Source organism: Rattus norvegicus, chromosome 20, assembly GCF_021556685.1.
Source record: "Rattus norvegicus strain SHRSP/BbbUtx chromosome 20, alternate assembly SHRSP_T2T, whole genome shotgun sequence".
Classification (NCBI taxonomy): Eukaryota; Metazoa; Chordata; class Mammalia; order Rodentia; family Muridae; genus Rattus; species Rattus norvegicus.
In genome coordinates, this window is record NC_141553.1 from 19515467 (window position 1) to 19543302 (window position 27836).

A 27836-nucleotide genomic window follows, 5' to 3' on the forward strand; every position below is an offset into this window, starting at 1 on the left:
GTTGCTTCAGTGTGAAAGGACGTTTTAAGGAGTCTAGTCATTTCTTTCTGAATTGATTGATTTATATCCTATGGGACTTCAGGGTGGAGAACTTAGAAGACTTTATGTACAGCGTGCACCTCTCTTGAGCAGCATGGGGTGGGGAAGTCCTCGGAAATGCCCTTCAGATTAGTACAAGGTGGAAGACTCCAGGGGCAAAGCTAAGAAGGCTTTTCAGAGGACGAGAGGAGAGCATTGGGTGCTTATCCGAGCCAGAAGAACCAAACATCACATTCCAGCAGGGTCATGGGCGAAGGTAGCCCAAAACAACAGCAAGGGATCTGCCATTATCCCTGGTGCCAAGCCGCTCACTTCCTTTGTTTTCCCCACTGTGTGTCCACTCCATGGATAGGATACAGGAAACTTACTAAAGTGATATAAGTTATGCATATTTTATAATTATATTCATCCAAAACATTTTAGAGGCAATGTGTTTGGAGGATCATTTTAGCTTCCAAAAATTTTCATCAAGTCCAGCGTGCTACAGGGCCTTTCTGACTCTAGTTTACTAACTGGTGACTTTCTAACTTTATGTCTGTCCCTTCAAAACTCAGCATTTGTATCATCTCAGTTAAAAAAGCTGAAAGCAGGGGTTGGAGAAATCCCTAGTGGTTAAGACGACTTGCTCCTCTAGCGAAGGACCTGGGTTAGGCCCCCAGCACCCAACGGCAGCTCATGACACTAACTCCAGTTCCAGGGCATCAGAAGCTCTCTTCTGGCTAGCACACAGATATGTATTTAAGCAAAGCAAACACACACACACACACACACACACACACACACACACACACACACACACACAGTAAACATAAGTCTTAAAAAAACCCCACAAAACTAAAAGCATCCCGAAGTTGAAACTAAGAAAGGCTATCAATTCGGTTTCTTATTGGTAATTTTTCTTTGGTAAGTAACACTCCTATGTTCAATTGTTATGTGGAAATAAAACATTTTTGTGCCTTTTGCAGTATATAATAGTGAAATCGATCAGGTCATTAAAATAAACTTTCAGTTAGTTTTATAGACTCTAAAATCATTCAGAAAATCCCCTTTAGTTCTCTCATCGGATAGTTTGTTAATACAGAACTTTGTCATTGTACACCAATAGCGACACGTCGTTACTGAAGTTTGCACTGGGGTTACATTGGCATTTCCATGACTTGTACCCCACACTGCAGACATTGTACGTAGTCAAAATGGCTCTCTGGGCTGTCCTGGCTGTTAGAGGAGTCTCGACCTTTCTTTGGCCCGGAGGACCTTGAGGTTCTGAGCTGGATCAGTCAGTTGTTTAAGAGGCATCCGCCTCCTGTTTCCTTTTGTGATTACTCTGGAGAAGGAAGGCTGTGGGGGTAAAGCTCCCTTTCTTGTCCACCAAGATACCAAACGTGGCTTTTCACCTTCTGACCGAGGCAGTATTTGCCGGTTTTCTCCTTTGTAGCCTTGCTCGGATACTACTCTCCTGCGTCCGTGTTTTGGAAGGAGACCGCCATGTCAGCTCATATTTGGGCTGTAGGGAACTAGGTTCAATGCTTCCTCGAGAGTGAAGGAGTTTTGCAAGTCATTTGGAATCCTTTGCCAGGGGAGAATTTGCCCCCGCTGCCGGTCTCAGGATTGAACACAGGCCCTAAGGCAGTGTTCTGATGATGAACCACACACCCTATGTACTTTCTGTAACTCTTTTCCCTCAGCGGCCTGGGCATTCTGTCCCACATATCCAGCTGCTTGCTTGCACCGGTATGGGCTTAGAGATATTTGCTCCCTATTTTAAACTATGCGCTAATCGTCTTTGATTTAGTTGTGGTCAAATTGCTCCAGCCTTGGGCACCATGGACTTTTTCTACTGATTTGTGTGTGACCCCCTGACCCTTCATTGTATTCACATATGTTATTGAACTTTGCCAGTGATGGCAGTACATGTCCCTGCTGGGCTGGTTCGTTTCCATCAACTTGACAGAAACCAGAGTCACCAGGAAAGACAGAACCTCAGTTGGAAAATTACTTTTATCGGAAGGGGCCCAGCTCACTGGGGATGATGCCCCTCCTGGGCAGGTGGCCCTGTGCAAGTCGGGGGGGGGGGGTGAGTCAGTAAGCAGCACTCCTCCACGGCCTGTGCTTCAGTTCCTGCCTCCAGGTTCCTGTCACAACTTCCTGTCCTGGCTTTTCTCAGTGATGGAGTGCAACATGTCCATGTTATAGGAATAATCTATATGCTGAGATGACTGCTCCAAAAGTTGCTTCTGGTCCAGGTTTCATCACAGCAGCAGATAGCAAACTAAAACACTTATTTTGGAGTCACAGAAGACAGTCCAGGCTCACCCTGACATTCCTACTCTAGTCCTATATTCAGTTATTTCTCATAGGAGTCTTGGCTCCTTTATGCCAAAGGAGGTGTTAGCAACTGACAACTGGATGCTCGACCTGCCCTGATGGTGGCTTCCCGAGACACTGAGTATTTTAAGCAGCACAATCAAGAGAAATGCAACTTCAAGGCCATTAAAGGAGGAGTCATCCCTCTTGAAGCTTTGCTACTCTCTGCTGGCTTCCTCCGGCTGCTGTGACAACAGAGGAACTTAGTAACTTTCTTTCTCAGGGTTGCTACATCGTACACTGTCCCTGTGTAGGAGAATCCATTTATAGAAACAATGGCTGCAGAAAGGTAACCTTCTGGACCAAGAGGCTGAGTGTGGTGAGGTTTGAGCTATGCTATTTAAGATTATAGACACTAAACCAAATTGCATCCCTCCCATCTAAAGGAATTTATATTCCTTCTATATTATAGATGTGAATATATTGTAAGCACTAGGGCAGGGCTGAGAAGGTGCTGTCTCAGTTTGCAATGAAGTCTCAAGTACCAGGAGGTTGGACTAATTCCTCAGGACTGGCTTCTCTGCTCTGGATGGTGAGCATTTAGTTTGTAAGGAGGCCATGTTGGCTTCCCCCGCAGTCTGGACCTTGCTTTTAGCAAGCACTATCTTCTGCCAACCAAGCTTAGTGATGACACAAACATGAAGTGGTTCCACTGTCACAGACTCGGGTAGGAGCCTGAGCCTTTCCCAAAGCTGCAGCGCTGTCTTCCAGTTCTGAAACTCCAGGCTGGGGGTTGCTGCGATGCATTGAGAATCCGACCGACAGCCTTGTTGGTGTTTTACCAATGAGATACATGCTCGGACTCCTAGTTTAGCTTAATGCTTTGAGTATTTCACTTTTAAAAAACATTTTATTAATGTGCCTGTGTGCATGCATAAGCACATGTGTGCTGGTGTGTGTGTGTGTGTGTGTGTGTGTGTGTGTGTGTGTGTGTGTGTGTGTGTGTGTGAGTGAACAGGTAAAGAGGGCACTGAATACCCTAAGGCCAAAGATAATGGGAGCCACCAGTGTAGGCGCTGGGAACTGAACCCTGGTCCTCTGGGAGAACAGCTGGAGCCCCTAACTGCTAAGCCACCTCCCCGGCACAAACCTTTAGTTTTATCTCACAAAAACATTGTGAAATTGGGTGAGGAATTCAATTATGATTTGTATTTTGAACTATTAGACAAGTGTTGTCCTCTAACAGTAGAACAGCTGTCTAATGTATTCATTGTCATCACGCAAATATTTGTAGCATCGGAACACTCGGCTACTGTTAAACAACTTGCTTTCCTTTTCCTTTGTCTTCTAGAAGGATCTTCATGGGAATTTCAGAAGACTAAGGCTGGAAAAGCATTATACGCATAGCCTTTCTCTAAGAATTTACTAACAGCCTGGCATGGGTGGACATCTTTACTCTGGAGAGAGTACCAGGCTGATCTCTCTGAGTTTGATGCCAGCCTGCTCTACACAGCATGGCTCTGTCTCAAAACAAAACAGTAACAAAAACTCCAACAGAACCTACTAACAGATTTTGGATTTTAAAGGCTGTATATTGCTGAGTACGACTTTTCTCCTAAACTTTATGGTTATGATAGAAATAGATCCTGGTTAGTGAGCACTTCCTGTCTGGTAAGTCATGCAATTCCTTCTACTCAGCAGATTTATTTCCTAATTTCTAAAACCCGTGAACTGTCATCTTACTCAGCAGGCACATGGCTGCAGACAGCCCGAGCCCACGGGTTTCTATATAAGGTGCTGCCTATATGAAGAAGTTACACACAGTACCTATGCCTTCCTTCAGATCGGGAGGTGGTAAAGGGAAATGATGACATTATCCCCAAATCCCACTCTTCTAGTGTCTCTCGATCCCAAAGACACTAGACGGGGTTAAAATGATTTGACGCGCTCTCTCACTCTCTCTCTCTCTCTCTCTCTCTCTCTCTCTCTCTCTCTCTCTCTGTGTGTGTGTGTGTGTGTGTGTGTGTGTGTGTGTGTGTGTGTGTATTTCTATGTAGGGACGGGGATGATAGTTCGTTGTGGAAAGACACTTGCTGCCAATCCTGTTGGATGACCTGTGCTCAATCCCCAGAACCTCTTCCTGGTAGGAAGAGAGAACGGACTCCCACAAATTATCCTCTGACTTCCACACTCATGCCATGCCATGTGTATACCCCCAACACACACAATGAAATGTAGTAAAACTTCTTAAAAAGGTATGTAGTGGAAGAGGGTCATCTGCTCAATACGGGTCAACATGAAGTCTTCGAAGTCTTTACAATGCCAAGACAGAACGTGGAATCAAATACTCCTTTTTTTTTTCTTTTTCTTTTTTCGGAGCTGGGGACCGAACCCAGGGCCTTGCGTTTGCTAGGCAAGCGCTCTACCACTGAGCTAAATCCCCAACCCCGAATCAAATACTCTTTATCCACTTGCATAACCATTTTTTCCTAAGCTTTATTTTATTATTTATGTGATTGTGTGTCTAGGTGTATGAGCACATGAGTGCAGTGCCCACAGAGGCCAGAAGAGGGCGTAAGATCCCTTGAGTCGGAGTAGATGGAAATTGTGCAGGGCCAATTGGTGCTGGGCTACACGAAGCCACCTCTTCAGCTCTGTCTGCAACTTTCACAGATATATATTTTCAGTATTTCGAATTTTGTTCATGTCAGAAATTAGGGGTTTGTTACATTGACTGTATTTTTAAAACATGGAGGAAGAAGGAACATTCTAGAAAAGCCCAGGGCAACTTGGCTTTCAGAGTAAGGAAGTTCAACATCTATTACTCACAGTGGTGGTCATAATTTCCTCTGTCACGACCTTTAGGGTGTCAACCACCGAGATGTAGCCAAGGCGTCGGGCGATGGCCAGGGCTGTGTTCCCATTCTGGAAGCAGGGAAATGTAGACAAAGTCACTCAGCCTGTAAACCAATGCAAGGCCAATCTCTCATCATACCAACCCAACTATTATATGCAAATGTGTAAATGTTGTAATGTTATAGTTTGGATCCCAAATGTCACATGTTCAAAGGTCCTGTGTTCAAAGATGCTGTGGCTACTGTCAGGTTGGGACTGATGGGGGGGGGGGTTGCCACTAGGGTGTGTCCTCAAGGGTGTACTGGGACTCTAGCCTTCCCCTGCCTCACTTGCTTCCTAGTGGCTATGATATGAGTTTCAGTAAGCAGTCCCTGTCAAAATGGCCAACTTCCCTACAGACTCTTGGGGTCAAGGGATATGGACCAGTGCAACAGTCAAAGAAAGAGAGATTTTCTTTCTATTAAGTTGCTTTGCCTCCGGTGTTTTGTCATAGTAACAGAAAGAGAGCTAATAGACATGGTTTGTAAAAGCTCCGCTCACCTGCTCCTACTAGTCCATGTCTGGGCAGCTACATGTGGTTCTACGACATAGAATCTACGGGAACAGTCAGTGGGCTGTTCATACTGTTTTCCTTGAAGGCTCTACGTAATTTATCTAAGATAATAAGCAACTGGTGTGTGATCAAAATGTGGGAAGACTTTGGAGTACCCTCCCCCACCCCCCTATTCCCACTGTGCTGGCCCACAGCTCACCACAGTGAGTTCATTGGGGGAAGCGTTGTTCTGGAGCAGGACGTTGATGATGTGTGTGTGGCCCTGCTGGGCTGCCTGGTGCAGTGGCGTGTATCCATTCTGCAGAAGAAAGAACAGAGAGGTAGCATGCACTTCCTGGATTACAAAACCAAGGACTTTGCTGGGGACGGAGGGGGAGGGCCCCTACCTTTGTCTTGGCATTAACTTTCGCAGAATGCTGCAGCAGAAAATTGACTATTTTGATGTTTCCATAGTGACAGCCCACATGGAGCGGCGTGTAGCCCATCTGTAATTACATTTCAGAAAAAAAAAAAAGAAACATTGTAAGTACATTTTTAGTAACAGCTGTGCTGAGCGGAAGTAAAAGTATTACTTAACTTTCCTTTTGAACTGGAAAACAGATTAAAAAAACCCTCTTCTCCATTAAAAAGAAAGCCCTTTTCAGAGTTAGTCTTAATATATCTAGTTAAAAATATAGGTATAAAAATAGGTATTTAACTTCCCCTTTTACATCAGCTCTTTATTCTCTCCATAGCTGTTCAGGACAGGAAGGAAAGATGGACCAATCAGCAGCCCAGACAAGTAGGGTCTGTAACTGATTGGTGAGGTCAGCAGCCCAGACAGGTAGGGTCTGTAACTGATTGGTGAGGTCAGAGAGCGTTATATGGACAGACTGGGTTAGTGTTGATTGGATACTCTGTTCTCTAACAAAATGGCTAAGTGACAAGCTTGGGGTTTGGATGGGGGTGAGAAGGGGGAGAGACTTAATTTCAGGACTCTAGAGGCAGAGACAGGCAAACCTATGTGAGTTCCAGGCCGTCCAGGTTCGAATTACTGAGACCTCAAGGAAAAAACAAACAAAACCAACCAACTAACCAAAAAACAAAACAAACAAACAAAAACAAACAAAAGATAAAACCAAAACCAGCCCCCCTCAGCTAGGCAGGGAAATAGTGAAGCAGCCCAGTGTGAGCTCCTGTTGTCAAAGGATAAACTTGAACCTTGGTAGAGTTGCTCAAGTTAGAGAAAATCTATCTACTTTCTCCCTGGAGCATGTTCCAAACCAATGACTGACACGAAGCAACCAATCCTCCTTTCTTAGACTGACAGCCAATGACTCTCAGGGATTGTCAATTCATATCTCTCTCTCTCTCTCTCTCTCTCTCTCTCTCTCTCTCTCTCGGCCCCTGTCTATTCTTCTGTCTAAAAATATATACCCATACATATAATTTAAAATATTATTTCCAAAGTAGTGACACGCGGGAGATGGCTCAGTCAATAAAGCAGTTGCATTGCAAACAGGAGAACTTGAGTTTAATCCCTGAAGTGTGTCACACACACACACGCACTCACAAGTACAGGTTCAGCTGGACATACACAAACACAGATATGCAGCCCACATGCTGTACAGCCTTCTCAAGAAGGTGACACAATCATTTTCAGGGTCCGTGCCCCATCTCTGTTGACAACGCTGAAAGTGAGTACTGACACTGCTCACAACGTTTCCAGCTACACACTGAAAAGATTACCCCTAGCTGTCAGGTCTGATTCTCCTGCTGAAGACATGCGTGTGTCAGTAGGGTGTCCCCAGCAAACTGAGACCTTTCATTGAAAAGGGAAGGCCCAATGGCTAGAGGGACGGCTCAGAGGTAAGGAGAGCTGCGTCTTCTTCTAGAGGACTGGGTTTGGTTCCCAGCACTCACATAGTGGCTCACGACTGTATGCAGTTCCAGCTCATGAAGGTCTGATGTACCAGGCATGTGCATGGTGCAGAGACATACAAGTAGGCTAAACACCCACACACATGAAAAGGACATGCCTTGAGCTCAGTTGGCCGTGGAAGGTAAAAGCACATTCTGATGGACATGCTGACTGGCTCTGGTCACACTTCGTTCCATAAACCATCCGTGAGCCCAGCCAGACTGATTAGATGTTCTTGGTACGGTCACTAGAATCCCTGGCCTTTGGTTTAGCCCTGGAACCTTTACTGAGTGAGGGTAGATCTCCCTGTGTGGTACTCAGAATGTACTGGCCTGCTTGCTGGGGCCCCTCCCCCTCAGCGCTGAGGAATCAGAGATGGTGCCCATGGTCAGAATCCTGCATATAGTACAGAAGGTTTGTGTGTAGCATCTGCTCAGTTCTTAGCACGGTCAATTTAGTCATCTTAAAAAAAACCTTTATTCCAAGTTCAGTGGTAAAGAGGTCAAACTGATATGCGTGTTTCACTAATATAAATATTAAAGCGTTCTTCAAGTATTTAACTTGCAATAATAACGTAACAGTCTCCAAGGTTCTTGGGTCAAATGTAGTATGTTGAGAGAAGGAATATTTAAATACTCCATTTAAATATATAGTTAGTTTCCCACCTCGCTCTGGGTAAAACACTAAATTGTTATAATGCATTGATGGGCTTAGGTGACTGTGGTCTTTCCCTGTGCCCCTTCCTGCCTATGAACTGAGGTCACCTCTGTTGTCTGTCCTCTGAGCCTTCCTGGTGTCCTAAAGCATCTGCTAAAAACAAGTGTGTGTGGGGGCTGGAGAGACGGCTCACCAGGTTTGAATGGTGGTGTCACGCCTAATGGCCTGAGTTCAAGTTCTATCTCTGGAACCCGTGAGAGGAGGAGAGAACTGACTTGTAAAAGCCTTCTAATGTCCACATGTGTACTGTGATGCATAGCCCGCACTCTCACATGCACAATAAGAAATACTTTTTCCAACTGTGTGCCCAGCCAAGAAGAGTCACCTGGTACCCACGGAGATGGGAATCTTTGGATCACAGCGTTCCCAGATAAGATGGCGCTGTTCAAAGACATCGCACAAGTCGAGAGAGTCTCTCCAGCTAGCAGTAAGCAGCTTTGGAATGTGCTGGGTGTACTGTGTTCGCTCTCATTGCTACACATCACAGGTGCCCAGCAAATAGTTTAAAATCTTTGTCAAATAAGGGATTGGAAAGAGGGACGCAATCGAAGGCTGACTGTCACATTTGCTGGACTTGACAGATAGCATTGTGCAAGAAGTGTCAGGGGTCAGGCATAGCCATTGTGCTTGAGATCTCAGGGCTGCGGGGCAGGGACAGGGGGATCCTGGGAACCTGCTGGCCAGCCAGCCTAGCTCAAAAGGCAAGCTTTAGGTTTAGGGTGGGGGTAGGGAGAATGGTAGAGAAGATTCCTAATGCTTTCCTCTGGCCTCCACCCATGTATGTACAGGCATTCACACCAACATGTAGGCATACACACCACACATGAATATACCCCCCTCTGCCCCACACATGAGCGTGCATAAGGAGGTGACAGGCTCAGGTGGAAGGCTCTGGCTGGAATCTCTGTTACTTTAAGATTTACATTTAATATCACCATGCACCTCCCATGTAACATGACTCCATCATAGAATGAAATCCCCACTTTTTCGTATGCTTAAGATTGGTGGCTCTGAGGGGTCAGCCCTGGGCTTTCTTTGCACTGAACACCATCTTCTCCAGGGACATCTCCACCTACAACTATAGCCATGGCTGACAGGATCGGGATAGTTTTCCACCCGTACAGCCACAGCTGCACCTTTCCTACTGAGGCTGGTCACTCCAGGGCACTAGGTCAGGTCCTCCCTGGTTGAATGAGAAAGGAGATATACCTTTGTCTGTGCATCCACGTGGGCCCCTTGGTTGACAAGGACCTCAGCCACGTTCACTCGGTCTTCTTGAGCCGCCAGGTGGAGTGGGGTGAGGCCGCTCTGCAAGAGATTCCAAGGGCATGGCCGTCAGTCACAGCTAGGGCGAGCGCATGCATGTGGCTGTGTTTGTGAGTTCTAGGAGAGTAGCATTGACCCATAAAAGAAAAACCCACAGAGCGAGGGCATGTACCGCTCTGTGTGAGCCCTGCATTAGCCCTGCTGACCACAGGCTTCATAAAAATATTCCAGGTGTACCCTGGAGTGGCGGGGGTGTTCACCACAGACTCGGTATTGCTCCAGACGGTGATATTTGATCCATCTGGGCCCCGTTCCTTCTCATCCACTTCTTTGTAATAATATTTTTAAGCCAAGAGAAGCAATCATATTGTATTCCCCTAACAACATATGTGGGTGATCAGCACTGTACATCAGAGACTCTACAATCAAAACCACGCTGGGGTTCTTTCTTTTTCTTTTTTCTTTTTTTTCGGAGCTGAGGACCGAACCCAGGGCCTTGCGCTTGCTAGGCAAGCGCTCTACCACTGAGCTAAATCCCCAACCCCCACGCAGGGGGCACTTAATACGTTACCAGTGGCATTAACTTCAGCAAAAAGTCACTGACAATGATTAAAATACTGCATATATTTAATTAATATTAATTAATATTAATTTAACATTAACACATAATATTAAATTTAATTAATTTTATGAATTACTTATTAATAAATAATAAGCAATTAATAAAATAAATTGATTTAATTAATTTAATATTAATACATGCTATTACAATACTAGATGTATTTTAATAATATAGTGCTATATCATGGTAATGGTCTTGCTCATTAATGAACTTGTGTGAGTTAGTTCTCTTCATCTATCTTGTGAGTTTGAGGGATCGAACTTGGGTTGCCAGGCTGGTTAACAATTCCTTAACCTGCTAAGCCATCTTGTCAGCCCTGCATAAATATTTCTATCTGAACTGAAACTTTTGATCAACTTTCAGGCTTTTCTGACTGCTGTGGCATGCTCTGTAGAAGGGCAAGAAGGGAGTCACCTTATTGCTCAAGTTGACGTTCGCATTTCTACTGAGGAGCAGCGACACCATGTCCACGTGCCCTTCCTGCGCTGCAAGGTGGACGGACGCAATCCCTTGCCGGGTAACGGCGTTTGCATCAGCTCCGTACTCCAGCAGGGACGTGGCTATGTCCATCTGGTTCTTCTTGGCGGCGATGTGCAGTGGCGTATAACCGTTCTGTCAAAACCAATCACTCGGTCACGTCTAGTACCAAGAACAGATGCGTGCAATGCACTCAGACAGCATGCTTCCCTTTCTAATGGCTCTCTCTCTGGGCGGGGAAACACGATGAAGTAAAGAAACTGTGCTAAACCAAATAGTATCATTAGTGCAGTTCCGGGTGGGGAAAACGGCCATTTAAAATAACAGAGTTGGCATGCCACTGGTTTCCAGAAAGGACATCTATGGCAGTAGGTGCTCAATAAATATTACCGTATTTAACTGGGGCTACAGGAGTAAGCCATATGCTATCAAGGGGGCATTCTCAGAACCATTCAAAACTCCATTCCTCAAATAGGTTTACTGTCTGTCTGTTATGGTTTGAAAGGTGTCCTCTGTACCCTGTGCAATGGTGTTGGGAACTACGACCCGTAGCGATGGTGAGGAGGCAGGGGATTTGTCCTCCAAGAGGCCCTTGGAGCTGAGAGGGAGGGAGGGGGCTGTGCAGGGAGGGGACTGCAGAGAGAATCAGCCTCTGAGAAAATGAGTTTAGCTCCCTGCCACTCTCTCTCTCTCTTTATCCTTCTACTGTCTGCCATGGGATGACACCCAAGTCCCTAGCAAGATGTGAACTCCTTAATCGTGGCCTTCCCAGCTTCCAGAACAGTGAGAAATCCTCTGTTCCTTATCAACACGATGTCAGAGCAGCCCCCGAAGAAGGAAGACAGAAGACACCGTGTACTGCAGGATATAATCTTTAATCTTCACGGGACTTGGTTACTTTTTTTTCTCTCATTGATTCCTGATGGTCTGTCTGTCCCTCTGTCCTCCATAGCCAGACCCATCACCGTGTAGATAGATTATTGTTTCAGGTTTCCCTGGCTTGCCTTGCTCCCCCAAGAATGCTTCCAAGTCTGCTATGAAGACAGCACGTGGCAGCTGAAAACTCAACCCAGGGGCCACCCCTCAGGGAACTCGGCTGCCTCCTTTTGCCTCTCGATTTCCAACACCCAGACCACTTTGTCTTTGACTCCAGTACTACTGGATATTTAGTGACACTCTCATTTACGTATTTGTCTCTTCTTGCCCCAGTTTGAAGCTATGGAGGGCACAGGCTGTGTCAAAGTAACAGACATGTGTCGATTAAAGGAAGCCTCTGCACTGAGAACTAGATGCTCTAATCTTGGAATATTCAGCCAGCCTTTCCTCAGTGGGTTCTTGATACCCTGCTGTAGACAAAGACCCCTGTTAATTATTGGGCCTCAGGAGCCTTGAGTGTCTGACCTTCAAAAATGCTTTCTGGGACTTTACCATCCACAAGAAAGTCAAGATTGCACTGTTATACGGACATGAACTTGACTGTAGCGAGTGGAAGTGAAGAGTGGAAATGTCACCTCTAGACTCCTCTGACTCGCTAAGCCAGAAGGAGGTTTTATCTTCCTATTTTTAGTCTTGACCTATGCTACGTGGAAACACCAGCTTACCCTGAGAAGCGTTTGGCCCTCTGACCAAAACTCGGACACACCCTTCAGAGACCTATGTCTCCGCAGCCCAGAGGAGCACTGGGCTTTGCCCAAGGCTACAGTGTAAGACACAAGGGCAGGGGACAGCTCACCACCCCCCATCCCTCCATAAAAGAGAAAATTCAAAAAAGCAGCACAAAAAAGAGGAAGCAGGATTAGTCAACGTGCCTAACACTAACAGTGTGGGCAGTAAAGACATGGAGAAGTCTTTATCAGGTATCTTCTGTGTTTATAAGGGACACGTTTATAAGGGACAGAACATTCAGTTGAACCTGGGTGTGCTGTTGTATGTGTGTAAGTCCAGCATTTGGGAAGCTGAGGCCTGCCTGGGCTACACGGTGAGATGCTGTCTCAAAAACCAAACGGCATCAATGAAAGAGAGGAAAAAGAAAAATCATATGTTAGTCACTTTCTACCCCTAAGCAGGAAAGAGTTTGCTAGCCTCTCAGATAGGACAATCTTGCTGTCTTCTAACACATCCCACAAATTCTAGGCCCTAAGGAACAATTGTCAAAAAAGTTCTAGCATGTCTACAATGTGTGTCAGGTCTAAACAAGACACACATTGTTCTTCATGGTTCTCAACTGTCCTAAAGCTGAAGTCTAGACAAGAAACACAGTATTCTTTATACTGTGGTTCTCAACCATCCTAAAGCTGAGACCTTGTGATACAGTTGTTCATGTTGTGACCCCGCCCCCTTCAAACATAAAATTATTTTTATTGCTACTTCATGGCTATAATTTTGCTACTGTTATGAATGGTAACGTAAACATCTCATGTGCAGGATATCTGATGTGCGACCACCAGGGGCCGCTACCCACAGGTTGAGAACCACAGTTTTAAAGTCTCATCCTAGCTCCTTCTGAGGTACAAATTATAGTCTAAGGTAAGAGAACCAAGATCATTTAAGAGACTCTCTGGAAAGAGGCAAAGAATTTATCTGGAGACCCAAAATAAAATTCTGAGCTTCCTAAGCTCTATTTTCAGGAAAGCAAAACAGAACTTGATTCCTACACTCAAGGAAGATATATTAATTTGATAAACCAACCAGGGAGAGTCAATTACAAAATAATCGTTTTTTTTCTTCAGGAAATCGTAGGCTCACCACTAGTAATCTGCCAGTAATTCCAGCTATTTTAGGTGATATCATCATTTGACAGAATAATCTTTTAAAATGTTTTGAGCTTCTCAAAAAAGATTTTAATTATGTGTATATGTGAGCCCAGGTACCCACAAAGACCTGAAGCTGCTCTGGGATATGTTGAATTCAGGGTTATAAGGGGTTTGAGCTTCCTGGCGTGGGTGCTGGGTCCCAAACTCTGGCCTCTGCGAGAGCAGTATGCTTCAAACCGCTGGGGCATCTCTGCAGCCCAAACAGAGCATAATCTTACAGCTTTCCTTTCTCATACTCTGAAACAAAATGTGTGCTTTTGTTTTATGCGTGTCAGTGTTTTCTTGCATGTATGTGTACCGTGTACATGCCTGTGTGCTCAGAAGGCACCGATCCCTGAAACCGGAGTTATACGTGGTTGTTAGTTATCGTGTGGGTGCTAGGAACTGAGCCCAGGTCCTCTGCAAGAGTCCATGACACCATGACTGCTTCAGCATCCCTCAAGCCTCACTTCCTGACATTCTTGTTGAAGACAAAGTATCTGTCACTTGGACCTATCCGTATCACACTGAAAACAGTTCTCAAAAGCAAGAGACGGCCCCCACAGCCTGTACACACACACACACACACACACACACACACACACACACACACACACACAAGTATGATCGGTTAGTGCAGACTCAAGTGTTGCTTTCCAATAGGCCTCTCCATTTTGCCAGCAACTGAGCCAAGCCTCTTTATAGCACAGCATCCTGTCTCTGGAGACAGATCGGGTAAAAATAGACCTTAGCATCCCATTGTCCCTTAGCACTGTTTAGCATCTCAGCCACCATCATGTTTCCAGGATGCGTATAAGGCACCAGCGATTTTGAAAAGGGGTACAGAAGGGCGTGCATAGAAGGTGCAGTTGTGGCGCTAATGGCACCCTCTGCAGCTCTGGCTACTGGCATTGAGAAACTAACCTTGTGGGAGTGAAAGCAGTAGAGTCTGTATGAATTCTACTTATTGAATGAAAAACTTGCCCAGCTGAAAACTACATTTCCTAGCATCTCTTGCGCCAAAAGGTAGCCAGTGAAATATTAAGATCAGAGGTGGGTGGGCTTTCTGGGGAAGCTCTGCAGTGGAGAACTTCTGCTACTTCAGAGAGGCAGAAGTGAGCTTTGTGTTTGCTCCCTTGGTCCTGGAGAGGGAATATAGCTGTTGAAATCACTGTGTGGAGGATTGTTTCCCTAGCAGATAAGCCAGTTTGTAACTGAGATAACTGGTCTGTCAGGACCAAAGTGTACAATGAGCAGGGCTGATCTGAAGATGGTGTTACAGGCATGTCAGGGCATAAACATTGGTCCAAGCCATGTGCGACTAGAAAAGTTGATGCTAACTGACTATGGCCTCAGGTTAATGGGACATAACAGAGTTATTATTTACTGGTCCTGATCTTCAACTACTGTTCAATGAGTTTGTAAAATTGGAAACATTCATTCTAAATTTTATTTGATAGATGCAAAGCTGGATATCGATTACTTACTTTTTACTTTATTTTATTTTATTGAAATAGGGTCTCGGGTATTCTAGGCTGGCCTTATACTCCACTATGTGTCCAAGGGTAGGGAGCCCTCGAACTTATTCTTTGCCTCTGTCTCCAGAGTGCTGGGATTACAGGCGTGCTTGGTTTATGTGTGCGTGAGATCAAAGCCAGAGCTGTGCGTGTGCTCCACACTCCACCACTGAGCCCCACCCCAAGTCTCTGACCTCTTTATTTATGGACATAAAAATACACCAGGCTCAATTCTCTCCACGAATATCATTCCATAAGTACTGCTATTTCCTGCCTGGTTGGCACTACTGTGTCAGCATTATTACCCACTTGGGAGAACAGCAAGATTACCGACTCCCTGTACACTCATTGCTGACCAAGACTCTGGCGCTACTTAGAAACAGGCCCATGAGCACAAAGACATTGTCTTAGTTACTTCTCTATTGCCGTGAAGACACACCATGGTCAAGTCAACTTAGAAAAGAAAACATTTAATTGGGAGCTTGGTTATAGTTTCAGAGAATGAGAGACCATGGTCATCATGGGAGGGTATAAATGGAGGGAGGGTTATGGCATGACATCATACAGACATGCAGGCTTGGCTCTGGAGCAGTAGCTAAGAGCTTCCATCTTGTCATCAAGTTGGAAGCAGAGAGAGAGAGAGAGAGAGAGAGAGAGAGAGAGAGAGAGAGAGAGAGAGAGAAAGAGTGAGGGAAAGAGAGAGAGGTGGGGGAGAGAGGGAGAGACAGGAAGGTAGAGAGGGAGAAAGGTAGGAGAGAGGGAGGGAGGGAGGGAGAGAGACAGACAGACAGACAGACATATAGAAAGAGGGAGGAGTGGGAGGGGAAGGAAGGGGGAGTGGGAGAGGCAGGGAGGGGAGGGGGAGAGGGAGGGGAGGGAGAGGGAGACTGGCCATGTGGGCTTTTCAAACCTCAAAGCCTACCTCCAGTCCTCCAGTGACACAGCTCCTCCAACAAGGCCACACCTCCCAGATCTTCCCCAAACAGTTCTACCGACTAGGAACCAAACATTCCAGTGTAGGAGCCTGTGGAACCATTCTCAATCTACCACAGGTGTTAACATGCAGTGAAGGGAAAATAGATGGATATTACATTACCACTACCACTTAGTGAAACACGCAACAAACTTTCCTACTTAAAGAGGTTTTAAGGTTGATAATCAGCACATGGTGTCAGTCACACAGTGGCCACCTGTCACCATCCTCCCTTTCTAGAAAGTCCCCATCTTCCTCAGGTGAACACTGTGTCCACTAACCCAGCTCTCCACCCCTAGCCACTTCTCCATCGATCTCTCAAGACGATGCTGTCATTCTAAGTGGGTAGCACATGCTCTTCTGTGATTGGCTGCTTATAGGCAGCCTACAGCCTTAAGGGTCCTTCCTGCGGGTGTGTGTCAGATTCTCTCTCTTTAAAGTGCAATGTGACGGACATGGAAAGACAGGTATACATTTTCTCTCACGTGAGGAAACTAGTCAATAGGAAGGGAAATGGAGGATAAGAGAGAGTCATGGGTAAGTGACTATGGCCACAGTTTTGTATACATGTAAAGACACTTCACAGTTGTTGAAAACACAGGCCTGTACCTGTAGGACAGATTCCACAGCCTGAATCAGACCACATCCATCCCTCTGCAGCTCTCTCTAGGACAGAGAGCTAAAACAGTGTTTATGCTTTGGATCAGCTGAAGCCTCCTGATTTATTGGCCTACTCAGTACCTGGTTCCTCTCTGCTCCATGTCATATACTCTGGGCTGAACTAGGTCACATGGTGTAAAGTTTCCTGCTGTCCCTAACAGGTAATAAAGAGGCAGGGCTGTTCTCTGTTTTAGGGATTGATCTGGAGAATCCTCATGGAGGTTTGCTGGGAAAACTGGCCTGAAGAAGCTTCTCCAGCCACCCCTCATCATCCCTCTCACGGCTGCGCTCTTTCTCTGCCTCTCTCCTTCTCATGGCTGTGTGCTCTGTCTCTCTCTGTGTTTGTCTCTTTCTCCTCTCTCTCTCTCTCTCTCTCTCTCTCTCTCTCTCTCTCTCTCTCTCCCTCTCTCTCTCGGCTGTCTCCCCACCACCACCAATGAAGCTTCTTTCCAATGCTCTCCCTCCCACCCTGGGGACCGATCGCTCTTGTTCTCTAACCTCATTGGAGGGAAGTAGAGATTCCTGCTTGGCTCCCTCTCTTCTGTTTACCATGGATGACAACACCAACACTGGTTATTCTGTGTAACGTATGTATAATAAAATCACAGTAAAGGCAGCCCTTCTGGGCCAGGCATGGTAGAGCATGCCTTAAGTCCTAGTACTCTACACAGTGAGTTCCAGGCCAGCTAGGGATACACAGTGAGACCCTGCCTCCAACAAGAGCAAGGGAGGAGGAGGAGGAAGAGGAGGAGGGGGAGGAGGAGGAGGGGGAGGAGCAGGGGGAGGCAACGGCAACAACAATAACAAAAAAGCCCAAAGAAAGTCCTTTTCTTTCTGGACTGAAACACCCTCACACATGTATACAGCCTACATGTTCTTTACTTGTGCATACATTGATGATACTGGATGCCTCACTCTATGGGATGTTGACTAATGATTCTATGCCTTAATCTTTTTTCTTCTAAAGATGTTGTTTTTGTCTAAGGATGGAGTTGTGGGAGGAGAATTCTGATTGGTTCTGAGAAAACTCTAAGAAAACAAGACAAGAGTTTTGTGACCTCAGTTTCTCGTTCTTGGAATGTGCTTGTGTGCCCCTCCCCTGTGTAGTGGACCAAGTTAAGTTAGATTATTCATTAAAACTGACTGTTGATATTTCTTTATATGTCACTAAGAAAAAAATATGTTTTTGCCGTATGATGGTTACCCATCACTGGCAACTTATCCTAGTGATTGGAGATTTTAGTCAGGTAACTTTTTTTTTTTTTTTTGGTTCTTTTTTTCGGAGCTGGGGACCGAACCCAGGGCCTTGCGCTTCCTAGGTAAGCGCTCTACCACTGAGCCAAATCCCCAGCCCCTAGTCAGGTAACTCTTAACCCTCAGAATATAAATTGTCTGATGCTCTGAATAAAACTGGCTATTATGTGAGACTTTAGTCTGCCTTATTTTTAAGCTCCACTCTCTGAGGTTCATACTGCAATTCAATCGAGAATAAAGTTGACTTTTTTGATTGTTTTGTTTTTATTTTTTGCAAAGGTATCGCCAAGAAAGGTTTTTTTTTTTTTTTTTTTTTTTTTTTTTTACAGCTGAGCCAATGCCAAGGTTGATACTCTGGGGGAAAGTATTTAGAATTTAATTTTTGAGCAGATTTCACCGACTTGAAAACTTGGGAAGGAGATTCTGAGGATAAGCCTGCACTGGTGGGAGAAGGGAGGGAATATCAGATAAAGACACTGGGTGCCAAACCTATGATTCTGGAATCTTCGTGATGGGAGAGAAACAACTTCTGCAAAATTTCTCCTGCGCCCCCCCCACATGTACACACACGCACACACACACACACACACACACACACACACACACATACACATACACACATACACACACAGAAAACAAACAACAACAACAGAACCCCTTGACAACAATGGCAACATCTTCTCTAATGGAGAATCCAGAACATTCTCTCTTACAGTACCGATACCTAGAACAGCCCAGGCTCCTTGAGCTGCAGTGTGATGAACTTGACACAACCCTGAAGAACACTCAAGGCACAGCTCAAAAGCATTAGGGACACCAAAGGGTTCTTGGACCAATAAAACACATTAAAAGAGTCAGAGAAGAGTTTTAGAAAATTCTGGTTTGGTGTTGTCACAGCCGCCCACACAGCCACCGGGCGTTTTTAAGGAGGATGCGCTGTGACATGTCAGGTCAGAATAGTGGGGCGACACGAGAGCTGGATGCCCTATACTTCGTGTTTATTTCTCAGAAATTTAAGATGTCCCCTGCTCAAAAATTCCCCAACAACAAGAATAACATAACAGTCCCCTTGACTGTAAGAAACTCACATGAGAAACTCTTTAGGCTGTTCTGTGGAACACAAGGCCCGTACAGGCAGCGTTTTTCTGAGAAAAATGAAATCCGAGTGTGTTTTTATAAGTTTTGATAAATCAGGGATTTTCTGCGTGTGTGCGTGTGTGCGTATGTGCGTGCGTGCGCGCGCATGCGCACAGGTGTGCACTATGCGTTTTGTGCGCATGCGCATATGAGTGTGTAGGCCAGAGGCTGATGTTGGGCGTCTTCCCCGGATGCTACTCCCCTTTATCTTTTGAGACAGAGTCTCTCAGTGAATCTGTAGTTTGATGATTCGACTAGCCGGGCTTCCAGCATTCCCCACCGATCCTTCTGTCTCTGCGGATGTATGTCTTTATGCCGGACTTTTTGCATGGGAGCTGGGGAGCTGTATTCAGGTCCTTAAGCCCTTTACCAAACTCAGATATCTCCTGGGTCTCACAAGTTAGAGCTTTTGTATAGGCTCTGTGGACGTTTTCAGTCTGGCTGTGGCATATTTGAGCTCCGTTTCCTCCCCAGGATGCCCTGGTGACCCCAGGAATTCAACTGACAAGTACATATTTATTGAGCATCTGGTACTGGAGGTGACTAAACACCGGAAGGCATACACCTCTCTGGCCGTTCTGTCTGTAACTTTTATAAGCCGGGTCTAACCCATGAGAACACTACACGGTTAACAGGAGGGGATGCTTGTATAGAGACAGATGGATGATACACACTCAGTCCTTACTTATTGAGTTACAAATACCTTTGCAGCTGCGTGGGGTGAGGCTCCCTGGTCCAAAAGCAGAAGGGCCACTTTCTGATTATCGTAATGTGCTGCTACATGCAGTGGAGTTAGCCCGCTCTGAAAACACGTGCAGAGACAACAACCAGGGTCAAAAGTGTCTTAGTAGGAGAGTCTTAGCTTTAGGAAATGGGATTAGATTGGATACAACAGACAGTATCATACACTGTCAGGTTCCATTGTGTGTGAGCCAGCATTCACCCGATCCCGAATATTCTTCACCCTAGTGAGACTTCAATATGGTTTAGGCACCATCAAAGGGAGTGGGTGTGTGTGGGTGGGGGAGGCACCATCAGAGGGGCTGGGTGTCTGTGTGTGTGTGTGTGGGGGGGGTGGTATTAGCAAGTGCTGGTTTGTTATTGTGGAAGTGGCTTGCTACAGGTGGCCGATGATGTCATACCTTCCCAGCGGCATCAGGAGACGCACTCTTCTGCAGCAGGAGACTTGCCACTTCAAGCTTCCCATATTTTGCAGCCACGTGCAGAGGCGTGAATCCCTTCTGAAGAGGAAAATGTAAAAACATCATGAAGGGAGGTTACCCAGGGCAGGGCTTCTCAGGGCTGATGATGAAGAGGAGTTAACATGTAAGGTTCAAGGTAGCACATAACAACTGAAGACTTTTCTAGTCCTTAGAGATAGGCAGACTCTACCTACCAGCAGCCCGCAGCCTAAGAGGCCATAGGTTCTCACGGTAGCTGGGACTGTGGCCTAACACAGTTGGAGACCATGGGGTTGTGAAACAGTGTCAAAAGACTAGGCATCTCTGAAGAGAAAGACTATTTTCCCCTCTGCTGACTGAACCACGCTGGTCACTTATTTGAATACTAATCAGATGCCTCCCTCAAACAACACTATTAGCTGGATCTGAACATAATTCCAGGACCATTTGGAGGTGTCAGACTGTGAGAAAAATGGCTTCCATGAGTCTCACTGCAGGCCCGTGTTGGTGTACTTGGGAAACCCCTCTGTGAGTTCACATCAGCAGAGGTGATGCCTTTCTCTTTTTGCTCCCCTCCCCTACAAATGCACACAATGTCTTCAGGCACATGCCTGCCTTCAGAAGAAGTTAGAAGTCCTTTCACCTTTGCTCCCTGAGGTGAACTGAATAGTGACACATGCAAGACTTGGAGGCTTAGAATTCCTGGATGTTCTCCCATGATTCCAGAGCCTGCAAGGATCTGGGTATCAACAAGTCAGTCAACACACAACATTAGGGAGGGTCCTAAGCTTTCATCAGGGACTGGATCAGGGCCAACACATACCACCTGACAAGACTATTGCCAACTAGAACCAGCAGGTGGCTAAGATCCAGAAGGGCTAGGGGTGATCCCCATCACCCATTATTCTGTCTCACATTCTAAATGACATCCAGAAACTTATAACTTGACTCTCCAAACAGCCCAAGGAATCATGGGAGATGAAGTTTATTCGGATGTTTTTTCTATAAGTACGTGTGGTGTTTTGAATATGCTTGGCCCAGGAAGTGGCACTATTGGGAGGTGTGGCCTTGTTGGAGGAAGTGTGTCACTGTGGGAGTAGGCTTTGAGACCCTCCTCTTAGCTGCCTGGAAGGCAGTCTTCCTACGGCTGCCTTCAGATCAAGATGTAGAATTTTTAGCTCCCCCAGTTGCTATGCCTGCCTGAATTCTGCCATGTTCCCACCTTGATGATAATAGACTGAACCTCTGAACCTGTAAGGCACCCCCAATGAATTGATGTCCTTACAAGAGTTGTCTTGGTCATGGTGTCTGTTCACAGCAATGGAAACCCTAACTAAGACAGTATGTAAAATCATTTTAAAACAATCAGTTATATACTAGTCCTTCTTATCTATAGCCAGAAAGAGAACTACAGTATCCAACAGTCTCTTCTCAGGACATGCTATAGGCCAATTTGTCTTGCTTTTACACTTGTTACACCCACAGAATTCTCGTAAAATTAGATAAAACAGACAGACAAACAACCAATTATGCATTCTGTGTGCACATTCTGGCCATGAGAAGATATTACTTGAAGACACCAGAAATGGAATTAATCAAATCATAGGTCAATCAACCAACTCTCACAAAGGAAATTGGCAGGCTTACTTCAAAGTCTCTCAAGTAGTTACTCTAATTCCAGATGTCATTAAGATGTCCTTAGAAGGTGACATATTGAGAAACTTAAGACCAAAAAAAGTTCCTCAAGTACAAATAGCTACTTCCCTGCTGTGCAAGACTCTGCTGGCTAGGGCCATGATTAGCCTGGGGCTGCCCTGAAGATCTAGAACCACAGCCTCTTAACCCATGGTCATCACTGTGGGAGATCTAAGGAGGGGAGCTTTGGGAGCCAAGTCTTCACACCTTTGTTGTTATGGATAAAGATGCTCCATGGTCCAGAAGGAAGGCAGCTACATCCTCATGCCCCTCTCTGGCCGAAAGGTGAAGGGGGGTGTACCCGGAAGTTGTTGCTGCATTCGGGGACGCTCCTTGCTGTAACAGTTGTTGCACTATGTCAGCCTTCCCGAGTCGGGCTGAAATGTGGAGTGGGGTCTGGTCATCCTAGAGGCAAGGCAGAGAAACACAAGGCTCAAGAGCTCGCAAGGCAATGGTGTTGGATGAGAAATGCAGGGGACATTAGCTGCCCCAAGTCAGAAATGGGTGCAGTTCTAATTCAATGCTAAAGGGAACCTCATTTCTCTTCTTCTACAAGGTTTGGACATGTGAGGGTAGAAGATCTTAAAGACCCTTGGACTCTTTGCATAAGAGTATGAAAGGCTGTTCTACCTGAATCTTATCTCTTCATCGGCTGCCACAGGGCATCCATCCATTGTAATCTTTAGACCCTTTTCTTGGGGGTGGGGCTGGGGGATTGAGGGGATGAGAACAATCTTAATAAAACTCATGCCTGGGAGTTATATTTACGTCTACAAGCCATCTGAACGTGACTGTATTGCTCTGTGTGTGCCATGTTCTCCCACAGTCAAAAGCTAGAGAGGGCAGGGGAGCCATGCAGGGGTCCTGCTTCCTGGCAGCCAGGGCTGCACTGACCTACAATAAAGGAATAATTTATTACAGTCTCACTCGAAGGTGTGAAGCTCACCCTGAGTCCTGCACATGAGGGAGCATGAGACAACTGGGAGGATACCCTTTCCTAATCTGACCAGATAGGTACCCCAAAATGTCCCATGTCTTTCCTCCAAGTGAAATACCCACTAAAATGTGTCAGTTTCTTTAAATACCCCAGATAGGAGAGGCAGAGAGAAGGGTAGACCAGAATGTGGCTGTTTCTTTGCATGTAGGTCGAGATCAAGGCCAGAGGGGCTACAGGATCAGTAGGAAGCATGGGGGAGTGTTGTGGGTGGGCTGTGAAGTGCTCCTGTGTTTGAGTGCTCGCTCCATGGCTGGTGGCACTGACTGGGAAGGTTGGGGAACCCTTAGGAACTACAGCCTCACTGAGGGGAAGTGGGCAGAGTTGCTAGTGTTTTAAAATAAATGTTTGAGTTTCTGACTTCACAAATACTTATTAAATGAATTTTGTCTCAATTCAAACAGGATTCCTAATGAATTCTGAAATAGCCCTTGGCATTTTATATATACATATTTATGCAAAGCAGCAGGCTCGGCATTGGCAATTATGAAATCAAAGTTTAGATGAACCCTGAGAAACTGAATGAAGATGTTCTACATCCTGGAGTATCCGCCCAGATGCTGTCCTTTGTGAAAGGATAAATGGACACACCCATCATTAGCATAGATTTGCTTTCACTTTTTACAATGCCAAGGTTCTGTGTATGTCACAGAGTTGACTTAAAGTATACATTTATGACCTATCCTAGTAAATGCAGAGTTTGTGTTGTGTACGCCTTATATACCTTTATACCTGGGATAACAAATGACAACTCTGAAAAAGTTCTGCTCTAGAAAAGGAAGTGCTGGAGGTCACTCAGCTGCCCAAGAGTCTACTGCAGGCAGTCAGGGAGGAGATCTCAGCCAGTGGGTGAGACCTCCCTTCGTGAAATTCAAAACGTAAGTGCCATCTTCAGTATCGATTAGATACTCTGTTCATAATCAACACTCATGAATATGAGGGCTTATTAACAGTAATGGAATACTGCCTCTCTGGTTATTCCATTTTATCAAGTTAGAGGCATAGCTGAGATCTTTTAGACCAGGGGTCTGCCAGATACACTTTAGGATCTCCACACAGCTACCACTGCAGGGAAAGTCATCACGTTAAGAAGTCATTCAGTCGGGTGGGGCAGCTCGGCCTCCCAAATGTTTGCACTTCTGTGTTGAGCCAGTCTGTCCAAGCCTACGTCTGAATCTGGGGCATTATGGTATGGTATTTTCTAGAGGGGAAGGAAAACTGCATCCTTTTTCCCTTTGAGGCTGTGCCAGGTGACAGATGTATAAGTCAGCCCCAAATGCAGAGTCATGTTTATAGGCCGAGATTGTTCTAGAAACTTTCTCCCTAAAATCTTCTCAGTATAATGAACTCTGGACCTGCCTAGATCCAGTTTCTAACCTGTTAGGGCTTCTCGACATGCCTAGGGCAGTTCCTTACTCTATGTAGCTGTGCTACCACAGCTGAATGGCTACGAAGCAGAGTGTTTGTATGCGATTCTTGGGTAGAGACCTTCATCCCTGGAAGGTCTGATTAATAAAGCCCTGCTTTTGAGAGGCAGGAGGCGTTCACCTAAAGGTTTGCTGAACCCCAGACTTCAGCCTCTGTTTTAGTTTTAAGGTCCCACATCATGCCCTTACCTTAGCTTTTGCTTCTACCTGAGCTCCATCTTGTACCAAATACCGCACCACTTCTGCTTGCCCCGACCGAGCCGCCATATGCAATGCTGTTTCTCCTCTCTGGGGAATGTAAGGTGAAGTCAGTTAAGGGCAATTCTCAAGACAACTGGCATGCTTTGTTGGCATGAAGTTATAGTGAGCATTTTTTTTTAAACAAACAAAAAATAGTGCCCTGAGTACCTCCTTGCTGGAAATAGAGGCAAATAAACCCATGAAAACTTTCCCAGGCTGGCAAGGACACGGTGTAACCCTGAGGAGTCCAGCCACTGATGCTATGAGAAGCACAACTCAGGAATCTATGGCAAGGCTTCCTTAGGGTTGAGACAGTATCGACACTCCCAGTGTGGAGAGGGCATGAACGGTGAGATACGGCGGTAAGCCAGAGCAGAGCAAAGGGAGACGCCCATACCTACCTGACCTGAGCTTGCAGATTGCTGCTGCTATAATCTATGACAGATGCAAGCCTCCCCATGACACACTGTCCTGTTTTCAGAGAACAGGCCATCTTGACTAGGGTCAGTTTACCAGTTCTTAGACATTGACTATGAAATTGGGATTAAACATAAACCTGCCCAGGGGCACCAAAACCACACTGGAGTCCCATGTGGCCCTCCCCCAGTGACCTCAATAGATCAGATCCCATTTCTTTTTCTTTTTTTTTTTTTTTGGTTCTTTTTTTCGGAGCTGGGGACCGAACCCAGGGCCTTGTGCTTCCTAGGTAAGCGCTCTACCACTGAGCTAAATCCCCAGCCCCATGGATCCCATTTCTTGATACCATCATGAGGGGCACTGCCTTCTCCCACCTCCACCTTACCCTTTCACTCAATAGGCTCTAACTTCTATCATTCATTCATTCATTCATTCATTCACAAAATGCCAACATGACAAGAGTATACACTGAGATATAAACATAATAAAAACCAAATACATTTGCTCGCACAAGCAAAATCCTCACTGGAGTGACTTTTATAATATAAGCTTTTCCCAACAAGCATTCTATCTGAATGGATGGACTGGAAGGTGGCCTCACGGGAGACACGCCTTGTGCTCACTGGAAAGACCCTGAGGTTGTGGTGTGTTTTATTACACACTGTTTTTCATGAAGAAAAAATAACATCTGGTTTTAACCCTACACAAGTGCACGTGCAGGACCACTCGGTTCACCACCTCTGTGATTACTACTGCTTGTCTTTGCTTCGTTATCGCACGTGAGTTAAACCGGAGGTCTTATACTTGTGGCCCATTGTGCTGAAAACACGATGTCAAATTTGAAAGACTGTAAAACAGTGTCCGATGGCACAGCTACTGCTCAGGTAACTATGCTAAATCACCTCATGGAATCGATGGCGAGACTCAGCTTGGGGAAATACTGTCTGGTGAGCTGCTCACTGAGATGTCCATGGTTTTGCTACAACACTGTAGAACACTCTTAAAGAGGAGACCTTTGAAGTCACATGAAAGCACTTCACATTTGATGACACTGTGTGAGCTGCACCCTCGCCAGGAAGTGCTTTTGATGGATTCTGTCAGAGAACTCCACAGCACCTCATTCCTACTCTGGTGCCCAAGAGTGATGCTCTTCCAATGTTAACGGACACATTCCTTAAGTCTGAACAGTTTTTAGCCAACTGGATACTGATAGGACCTTGCTTTCAAAGTGAAGGAAACCAGAGATGTCCTTATAATCTATATCTGAAAAGCCAAATTCTGTATCTGAAGTAATAAAATTACATAGCAACTTATAGTAAATACAGCTTACTTATAGTAAATACATTAAGTACAGAAAAGCCACTTTTCCCAGCATCTTAAAAACCCACATCTGATCTTCTTTGTTGAAGCTACTTACCACGTTGGTGGTGTTTGGGGAGGCTCCATGATGCATTAGCTGTGACACGATATTTACATGTCCCATGAAGGCAGCGACATGGATTGGGGTAAGGCCCGACTAAAGGGGAAGGAAGAAAATGTTGGTTGTTGGGTTATGATCCAAGAGGCTTGATTATGTATCTGCCTGACTGCCTGCTTCTAGCCATCTACTTGTATCTCTACCTACATGTCTATCCACCATCTATCCATCCATCTACCTATCTATCCATCACCCATCCACCCATCCATCCACCTATCCATCCATCCATTCATCCATCCATCTATCCACCCATCCACCTATCTATCCATCCATCCACTCACCCAAACATCTATCCATCCATCTATCCATCCATCCACGCACCCATCCATCCATCACCCAGCCATCCACCTATCTATCCATCTATTCATCTACCCATTCATCTATCAATCTATCTATCCATCCATCTATTCATCTATCCATCCACCCATCCATCCATCCATCCATCCGTCCGTCCGTCCGTCCGTCCGTCCGTCCGTCCATTCACCCACAATCCATACATCCATCTTAACCAGCTCAGGGGTCAATGAGAAGCCATCAAGATTATGTCGTTATATCACAGATTCTATAAGGTGACTATATCAACACAATTGTCACTTCCTTAAAGTAAAACCCACGATTATGAAAGACTTAATGTCACCTCTATTAAAAAAGAAACATTTATTTTATATTTTTGATAGAAATTTAAGAAAAAGTTGGGAAGGAAATAGTTTTCCCCTTACCGCGGAACTTTCCTTGTGCCCATGCGTGTGTTTGTACGTGGAACACAGCAATAACACACATTTGAGTAAAATGCTGACTACTAGTTCAATATTATTATTCTGAACCTGGAATTCCCATGAACTCTGAATAAATGGGACCTACGATACATGAAGCAGCCAACGCAAACCATCCCTCCAATGAGGAAGAAAGCAGTCTGAGGCATTCTAGTGATCCAACTTGTTAACTCTACAAGCGCTGTAAATGAGTGAAGTGCATTGAATGCTCGCTGAGAACGAGAGCATGCTCGCTCTGAACCCACGGACGCCAGCACAGCGCCTTCCCTGAATGCTGTGTCTGTGTGAAGCAGGACTGAGAGGTCCAAGGTCATTTTATACTGAATATGATCATGGACGGCAGGCATAAATAGAGGAGCCAAGAAGAGAATTTAAACTCTCGAGAACCACGTGAAGGAGCTCAGTTTCCTTTTGCTGCCCATATAACTGTGTTGTGTTTTAGTTTTAAGATTTATATATTTCTGCATGTGAGTACACTGTCGCTATCTTCAGACACACCAGAAGAGGGCATCAGATCCCATCCCTCCATCCCCTTTACTCCATGTTTTACATGTTCAGAATTTAA

At 45.5% G+C, this 27836-nt stretch overlaps 1 protein-coding gene and 1 non-coding gene across 50 annotated transcripts in view; both read right to left on the minus strand.

Annotated features, from left to right (window-relative positions):
- The window catches only part of Ank3 (ankyrin 3), a 624211-nt gene that overhangs the window by 125022 nt on the left and 471353 nt on the right, over positions 1 to 27836 (minus strand). For all 49 annotated transcript variants that reach the window (XM_087597726.1, XM_087597706.1, XM_087597744.1 and 46 more), the window contains 10 exon segments: positions 26439 to 26537; positions 24554 to 24652; positions 22151 to 22348; positions 20210 to 20308; positions 19771 to 19869; positions 10672 to 10869; positions 9579 to 9677; positions 6139 to 6237; positions 5952 to 6050; positions 5173 to 5268 (listed from right to left, as the gene is read on the minus strand). In XM_087597726.1, the coding sequence (XP_087453852.1) occupies positions 5173 to 5268; positions 5952 to 6050; positions 6139 to 6237; positions 9579 to 9677; positions 10672 to 10869; positions 19771 to 19869; positions 20210 to 20308; positions 22151 to 22348; positions 24554 to 24652; positions 26439 to 26537 (1185 nt within the window).
- On the minus strand, positions 13458 to 13529 carry Snord65c (small nucleolar RNA, C/D box 65C). Its single transcript, XR_015646056.1, has one exon. It is a non-coding gene; the product is annotated as a small nucleolar RNA SNORD65 (small nucleolar RNA).